Source organism: Monopterus albus, unplaced genomic scaffold (assembly GCF_001952655.1).
Source record: "Monopterus albus unplaced genomic scaffold, M_albus_1.0 scaffold19.1, whole genome shotgun sequence".
Classification (NCBI taxonomy): Eukaryota; Metazoa; Chordata; class Actinopteri; order Synbranchiformes; family Synbranchidae; genus Monopterus; species Monopterus albus.
Genome location: NW_018127899.1, coordinates 1,859,927 through 1,868,927, shown reverse-complemented (window position 1 = coordinate 1,868,927; position 9,001 = coordinate 1,859,927). Strand labels below are relative to the sequence as shown.

At 43.0% G+C, this 9,001-nt stretch overlaps 1 protein-coding gene across 1 annotated transcript in view; it reads right to left on the bottom strand.

Moving 5' to 3' along the window:
- The window catches only part of cav2 (caveolin 2), a 3,481-nt gene extending 1,574 nt beyond the window's left edge, over positions 1–1,907 (bottom strand). Inside the window, exons 1-2 of the mRNA XM_020593322.1 lie at positions 1,732–1,907; positions 1,287–1,474 (exon numbers count right to left, since the gene is read on the bottom strand). Of these exons, the coding sequence (XP_020448978.1) occupies positions 1,287–1,474; positions 1,732–1,881 (338 nt within the window). The 5' untranslated portion in view covers positions 1,882–1,907. The remainder of the gene's footprint in view (positions 1–1,286; positions 1,475–1,731) is intronic.
- Positions 1,908–9,001: the final 7,094 nt, after the last annotated feature.

Sequence of the window (9,001 nt, the reverse complement as noted above, 5' to 3'; positions counted from 1 at the left end):
TAGTGCATGTGACAGTATGAAAGTATGTGATTTAGAAGTCATTACTCTTCTCTGGTTTATCTTTGTATTCTGTCATGTTGTGTATTTGCAAGTCAGTTCTAATTTGACTGGTGTGTCTTTGCTGAAGTTCCGAACATTTGGCACTTCTTAAAAAAAGACTTTGTCTTAACAATGATTTTATAAATCTGTACAATAATGTAAGAACATATATTAACAATATAGCTCCTGTTATGGTTTTATCTGTAAGGTGCTTTGTCTCTTTGCTTTACAAAGAACTGTATCATATTGTTATGTTCACTACAGTGTATTACATGAAACAAGAGGGTGTGTTATGAAAACCGTGTCCTCCTTTGAAGCAGCCCCCATCTGTGCGATCACCCTTCCTGACAACATTCCAGATGCTTCGTCCGTCTAACACTGTGCCTGAATCATCTCAAGCTTGTGACCTCACCCAGGTTTGCGGTCATGTGAAAGTAACTCTGCAGCTGCATCTGAAGAATGTCCCAGTCTGGTCTGAGAAAAGGCAGCTAGGATGCCAGTGATCTGGCAAAGGGCATGGCCCATTTCTTTCCGCTACAAGCAGAACTAAATATTTTCCTTAGAGGGTTTATTCTGGGCATGAAATCTTGTCTCATCAAGTGTTAATAAATGGACCTGTTGGGTTGTAGATGCATGTGCATGTGTCACACAATTTGCTCAAAAACCTGGCACAACTCACTGCAGGCGCACATAAGCATGACATAATTGTCCAGATAAAAGCATAAAAACAAACACTGACACAATGTTTCAGTGTTATAGTGTATGTGATGTTAACTGTAAAAATAACTTGTGTCAATGTTTGTTAAAGAACCAGAACAAGCCACATAATGCTCCTATAACATCCCCACAGGGACTGTTCAGAGGCTTGTAATTGATAAGATCATGCTTTAATATTGTTTAAATCATTTTATTACCATTATAATTAGTTTCTAATGGAAGTAACGAATTTGCAGAGCTCAGCAGAATTTCTGTTTTTATTGTGTCTTTATCTGTTATCATTTCAATAAACCTATGTTTTCATTGAAACTTATAATCTCTTTGGTGGACTTAGTGTAAGTTTGATTGTTATTTATTATGGCATCACTGTAACGCCCCTATCATAACTTTATGTGACACTTAAAGCTATTGCCTGTAAAATAAATCATTATGTCGTGTAAATTTAACATTTGGCACGGTGCCAGGAAAACCAGGCTGCAAACAGCTCCGGACAGAAACCTGCAGGTTGAGATCGAGGAGCGTTTCCCTACCAGATGTGGATGCAACTAAGCACTCCAAAGACTAGTCCGAGGATGAAAGCCATGGGCACAGCGAGCAGCGTGGTCAGCAGGCGGTAAAAGATGAATTTGACCAGCTCAAACGCGGCGTGGCTTCCTATCCACACCCTGTCGAAGCTGTGTGTGGAGATGGGCTCCGCGATGACATCTTCGAACCCAAACTGTCAGATCAAACAAGATTGGAGACAAAATAAGTTTAAAAAAATCATCAGTCACACGTGAAACATGACCAGGAAGGCGCCGGGAGATGATGGATTGACGCGCAAGCAGCCACTTCCAGGAATTCACGGTGAAGATGAAAAATGTCAGTTTACACAAAACAATAAGGTCACATTAAGTGGTAACCCCTGATAATTCACCTTGGCAGGCGCTACTTTTACTTTCAAGGTCACTCCACACAATATAGACTTTACTGTACCTTCAAGTGCGCATTGATATCGTTTGGATCTCGGTCCGGCGCCGTTGTATACACCTTCCCCTTCTTCGACAGAATTGGCTCTATCGATCTGTTGAATTCATCTTCGTCCATAATTATACTGGTGTCCGATTTCTCCTTTTCCAGACCCATGGTGTTCAGTCAGACGGGCAGACGGTGCAGGGAGAGCAGCTGGTGACGGTGCGCTCTGCGCGGTGTGCCGGACTGAGCGGCACCCCGCCCCGTATGGGAAGCAGCGTGTGGCCGAGGACACACAGCAAACTCAACGTTAATTCTCCGGATCACTTCAAGAGCTCACGGGTGACTGACAATACTGTATAATGTGCTGGTTTCCGGTCATGAGCCGTGGAGACCCCAACAGTCCTCGAGTTTCATGGCAACTCACACACCAGCACTCTCCAGCCATGTGATTAAGTCTAATCAGTACAGCAGAGCCTAGGGGCCATTTTCTCTAGTCACAGCTGAAAATACCGATCTTTCTGAGAAGTGGATAGTTTGGTTGAGACAGGCTTTATCTAACATACTGTATGTAGGAATGTTTGGGAAAATTGAACCACCTGCACTGTTGGATTATGCTGAAAAGATCAGTCAACTATCACCCCAGGCCCCCTGTGTTGGAAAGAAACGCCCACACATTTTCACACTTTGAAACTGTAAAATTCTGATTATCATTGTTGCTGTGGATGAACATACTGTTCTACCTGTTGAGTTGATTTACCCCGACTTTTCTCTGTGGTGTGTGGGGATTTATAACTCTGTAGCTGTTTCATGTTTTTGAACACATCAAGCAGCCAACGCTGTTAGAATAACTGCAGGTTTTCAGATGTCTAAACTGGACCCAAGGCGTTTCCCTCAGGCAGCCGGTGTTTCACATGGAGATGAATTAGCTTCTGAGGACAGGGCTTTGACCTGACCCCACGACCCCTTAGCAACATATATGTTTAAGATATATGTAAACACAGTAAACCCTTGTTACTATATATTAATTAAAACTGTGTTTACAAAGTTCCACTAAAAGCATATATAGTTTAATATGTGGTTTTCAGTTTTGTAAACTACTGTAAAAATATACTGATTGTGCTAATCTTCACTTTAACATCACATAACCGTATCAGTTCCTTGGTTTAATTCAGCCAGGGAAATGTTCTACAAAGGCCGACCTGGCAGCAGTCCTGAACTTTGCATCTCATTTGCTGATGTGGCAGGTCCAGATCCTGCCTATTGATGAGCAAACCTGTACACAACACCTTCTTTTGTTTAGACACCAGGGCCTGGAAATTATACACAGAGACAAGGAAGTAGTCCAGGGCAGTGAGCAACAGTAATGCAGAAACAGAGCAGGCAGAATAGAGGGAACGCTGGCATTCAGAGCGACCAGAGTTTCCCTGGCCCGAACACAGCCCCAGGTCAACATCACAATGCTCCTGGATTAACACACTGAGGATGATTCTGACACACGGCATTCAGCGGGAGGGGGGATCTGTTGGGCTGGCCTGATGGTGAGGGAGGGCAGTGTTGACAGGAGAGTATGTGAGTGTGTGAAAGAGAGCAGCAGAGAAAATGACTGCTTTTGGTTTGTGTTACAGTTTGGATACCAGTGGTGTGAGGAGACCGCGCAGCGGCAGCAGCAGAGCCTAATAAGGATGCTGGTCAGTCGGTCTGCCCAAAACACTGGTCTGGAACAAGCTAGTTCAGCAAACATTGGGCAGATTCCAAAGAAGTTTGGAAAGTAAAGATTTTTGTTACCCCCTGTTGCTTTGCATCAGCATTCAAGTCTAAAGTTCCCTCTGACCCTACTGTGACCTTAATTAATCAGAATCAGAATCAGGTTTGACAGCTGCCCATTTATCCAGAGGCCTGAAGCAGCAGCTGTGTTGTATCCCTGAAAATGTCTTCTGGTCTCAGGGACTTTATTTATGACAGTAACACTGGCAACATAGAACCTTTGCATTTTTCAAAGCCAATAGAAATGAAAACTAATAATATAAGGTCTGTGTAGTAAAAGGTTGTAAAACCAAAATCAAGTCACCATCTGATGACATCTTCACTGCAAGCAAACCTCAAGGACCTTTATCTGTTGTTTCTGATTGTGTTCTTTAATTTCATAGTCAGTGTGAACTTTCATTGTGGATGGAAATCCACGTTTGGTGTTGCACATTCTGTCAAACATGTCTGGGAATACACAAGACCATGCAAAAATGCAGAATGACCTTTGCAAAATCTTGGACTAGCACAGGCTAGAAGAGCCTAGTATCAGGTATATTATGAAATTCACATGTCAAAATGCCTCAACCAGTTCTTACATACAGTAAATAGGCTGTTAACTTTATTTTGCCCAACCTTTTGCTTTAGCTGACTTCAGTTTTATGTGTCGTGTTTTTTGTGTGCACGTGATGAGTGATGCTACAGCTTCACCATGGGCACTGCCAGTTGACCTTTCTCTGGCCCACAAGCCCCTCGATCCTGCTGGTTAATATTTAACAATTTAATCAAACGGCCGCATTCCAGGACATCCCAGCTGGCATTCCCTCGAGGGTTTGTGTCTTGACGTGGAGTGGTGTGGAACACTTCCTCTGACTTCATGAGGAACAAATGCATATTTGTCCAGGAGTTTCCAGGGGGAACAATGATATCAGTGCACCTGCAATGCAGAGGGATTTCCTGTTACACCCAAACAACCCTAATCTCTGTGGTGGAAACACACCACTTTAAGGACAGAGGGGAAAGGTGTGTATGCCTCTAATTGTCGCTTTGTGTACACATGTGCACTCAAGTATGGACATAGAGTATCTTCCTGTATGTATGTACTGTATATGTGCTAGTGTGAACTGGAAGAAGCTGTCTTCTGTGGTTAAATGTATAGTATCAGCCAGTAAAATGCTTTTGGTTTTGGACAAGACAGTTGAAGTGAATCAACTTGGCATCAAACCCAACGGCCTTCTCTCTGATGCTGATGTCTCTCAGTGACTCATTTGAACTTCTTTCACATAATAATAAATATTGCTTTCTGGCACAGAGCAGCTGGCAAGGAATGGGCTCTGTTAAATACAGAAAATGACCATAATTAAATTAAACCAAGTCCTTATGTCAGTCTGCCACAGAGATCTATATTTTACCCTACTGTAAAATGAAATGAAGGGAGAGCTGTCCCTGGTAGGCTAGTGGTTAAGGCGCAGCGCTCTCATCGTTGTGGCCTGGGTTTGAATCAGGGTTGCGTCAGGAAGGGCATCTAGCGTAAAACACGTGCCAAATGTCAACATGCGAGTCGTCAGTGTGACGATTCGCTGTGGCGACCCCTAAAACGCAAAAAGCTAAAAATGACTTTCTTTTTATGAAATGAAGGTATGTTTTAACAGGGCACCATGGTGGCGCAGTGGTTAGCTCTGTTGCCTTAAGCAAAAATATTATGGGTGCCTTTCTGTGAGGAGTTTGCATGTTCCCTAGGTTCCTCCCACAGTCCAAAGACAGTTCAGGTTGAGTGGCAACCTGTGTCGTCCAGTGTCAGCTGGGATTGACTCCATTCACCCATGACCCTTTTCAGGATAAGTGGTATAGATAATGTGCAAGAAAACAATGGTGAGCAAAAAAAAATAAAATAAAATAAAAATCCTCCAAGTCTGAGGCCATGGTGCTCTGTTGGAAAACAGTGGACTGCTCCCTCTGGGCTGGGAGTGAGTTGCTGGCCCAAGTGAAGGAGTTTAAGTATCTCTGGGTCTTGCTCATGAGTCAGGGTAAAATCGAGCGTGAGATTGATTGACAGGTGGAAAGGGGCAACATCATCATCAATGTGGACATTGTACCAGACCATCGTGGTGAAGAAGGAGCTGAGCTGAAAGGCAAAGCTTACCAGTCAGTCTATCCGACCTTCACCGATGGTCACAAGCTGTGGGTAGTGACCGAAAGAATAAAACCGCAAACACAAGTGGCCGAAATGAATTTCCTTCATGGGATGGCCTGACTTACCCTTAGAGACAGGGTGCAGAGTTCAGACATGTGGGAGGGGCTTGGAGTAGAACCACTGCTCCTTCACATCAAAAGATAATGGATGGATAGATAAAAATCAAATGCTTGTAAAACATTGACTTATCATCAGTAAGAACCTGTGGCCTCGTGCTTCTCCACTGACGTTTCTAGCTTCAGCAAGCAACTTTTTTTTGTTGTAGAAGCTGCTTATTACCAAAAGCATCCTGTTTTTGGTGCAAACACAAATTTATGCAGAATATGAGACACACTGCTGATCGAATTTCATAAGATATAATGCAATACTGCTGTGTGTTCATGCTGAAATGTGACTGAGTTGCTTAATATAATCCAGACACTGCCATTATCATACAGTGTAGCAAGAACAAGAACCTTTGGAACAAGCTTTATACAGTAAGCTGCTGTTAATGTAGTACCAATTAAAAATGTGGTAAATGCTTGAGTCTGAGATCAGGATGTCAGGACGTGCAGTTCAGTTTTCATGCACGGATGCTACTGTACCAGTCCAGAAGTTAAGCAACAGCAGGGTAATGCAAAACAGGTTAGTGGGAATAAAACTCAGTTGTGCATTGCTGTTAGGTAACATTACCAACATTACCTTTAATGCATATTATTGTTATTATACCAGTTCTAGAGTGATAAAGGGAAAACGTACAAAAACACACTTTAAAAATATTTAGATACTTCATTCAGATCCAGTATCAACAATAGAAACACCTCTTCTGCTCAGCCCCCAGATGTGGTGGACAGATGGAGAGATGAAGGGGAGGAGGAGGATGTTGGGTTTGGAAGGAGGAATGTCCTGACAGGCCCCTGCATACTGAGGCACTGACTGTCACACTTGTTCTAAGTAGTGGAAACACTTCTCAACAGGACTGAACGTCCCTCATACCATCAGGTACCATCATATCAAAACAGCCCAGATCTGTCTTGATGTGTTGGATGCTATCTGTAAGCTCTGAGAGTGTCACCTGTCCTGTTGCTCTCAATCATCCTGCTGACAGACTGAGCCACATCTGTAACAACAAAAATGTTATTTCATAGATTATGACTTGTGCACAGCCTGCTCTATTTTTCTTTGGTAAGGAGTCATGACATGAGTGTAATAGTTCACCAGGATGTGTCTGGATACAAAGCTTATTGGGCCAAAGGGAGGCAATTATTTACACGCCATGCATTTCTGAAGGGTCAGAGGTAACAGATGAGAGCAGCAGCACTTAAAGCAGGAACTGCAGAGATTTGTTCATGGAAACTTGGACAAAATAAAAAATGTAGTGGGTGTTAAACCAGAGGTGAGTGGAGCAGGGGCATCACTGACCGGCAGAGCAGGTGTCTGACCTCCCGGTATGAGGAACATTTTATGTGCATGTGCAATGTCCCAGAACTTCACTCACAGCTCTTTACTGGCTCATGTGACTGCCCCTCTTAAAAATAGCATTTAGACAGCTTCTATAACAGCTAAAGACACACACTGCCTCTGTATCTGCTTTTTCTTGAACCAGAGAGGTCACAGCGATATGGTTGGTTGTTACTAGTCAAATGGCTCTCGGCAGCAGTGTGCCTTTTCAAAATAATCTATTTCAAAACAAATTACAATAGAACCCAATGAATTTACACAACATATTTTTTTTAACTCAAATAAAATATAGCACCATGAAATAATAAATAACATTGTAGCGGTTTTTTTAATGCACATTTATCCACTGACCTCGTTTGTATTCAAAGCCACTTTTACTAACAGGCCTTTATTCAACCAGGGCTCTGTTAACCCAGGTTACACATACATCCAAGGGAATCCAAAGATCGTAGTCCTAAAGAGAAGTCCAATAATTCAACACAGGGCAGCAGTCTGAAACAAGTGGGCAAGGCAGAACAGAATTATCCAAGTATATGATCCAGGTCAAAACACAAAATACCAAAACCAAAAACCGCTGGAGAATCAGAGCTGGAGTCTAGACCAATCTGGCAGCGTCCTGGTGGGAGGACGCTGCCTGAGTAGAGGTGCACATAATAACGAAACAGGTGAAACCAATATGAGTGATGAAGAACGTAAAAAGACCGAAACTAAGGTGAAACAAAAACGGGAAGTAACGGAACCGAATTGTGACAGTACGCCACATCATGTTTAGCTTTTTCCAGCCTGCATATCAGGACATTATTTTTGAGAGTTAATGTCTTTCTGGGTCAGATCAATCTCCAGTTGGACAGCTAAGCGAAGCAATCTGTCGTATACAGCTGCCATTCCTACATGTGCTCTTAATTATAGAAACACATGAAGGTGGTGGTGGTGGGGTGATTTAGTGTTGAGGCTGCTTTGGAGAGTTAGAACCAATCACTTACTTGCATGACTTTATTAGCATTACCCTCTATCATTGATTATTACAGTCAGAGGGGGGTTAATAATGCAGCTGTCAGTGTGCTCAGCCTTAACAGCTTCACAGAAAATGTCCGAATAACTGGCCCTTTTCTATGTCACTTGTTGAAAATGTAAACAAACAAACAAACAAAACTACTATGTTCAGTTTGAGGTGGGGATATGCTCTCAAGGGCTAAAAACATAATAGACAAGTTATTCAGCCAAACATCTCTCTTCCCCTGAAATCCTGCCTCCTAGCAGTCTCAAATAATCAAATCCATCCTTGCAGACACTTGGCAGAATCTTCACTGTGAGCAGATATTCCCAAAAACAGCTCGCCACCATTTAAAGCACACTCACAGAATGTTCATGACTATAAGTGGTTCTCTCTGCTTCTCACTTTTTTCAGACCTGAGAGGTAATTTTGTATCTTAGACAGGATGAACTATGGGGGCCTTGCTCACACATTAGGTAAGGGCAGGCAAACAGCAGCTGGAGAGCTGCAGCCGAGCAGCAGCTGCTGAGAAGCAGCCAGATAACCTCAGGTTGTAAACAGTCCTGGCCTGTACTTCTGCAGCAAGGCAGCTTATCAAGAGCGAGTCACCATAAGGTCTGAACACGTCTCAGTTCTTTGCTGGAATAGATGAGATCACTGGCAGGCGTCGCGCTGGCAGAAACACTGCTCATCGTAAAGCTCAGATCAGAGCCAGATGAAGAAGAACAGGCAAATATGAGGAGGAATCTGAAATGTAGCCGGGTGGAAGCAAATGTTCTTCAGCTCTAGGAAGGGTTCTGGTCATCCCAAACGTCTTCCATTTAAGGATTATGGAGGTCACTGTGCTCTTAGGAACCTTAAGTGCAGCAGAAATTTTTTTGTAACCTTGGCCAGATCTGTGCCTTGCCACAATTCTGTCT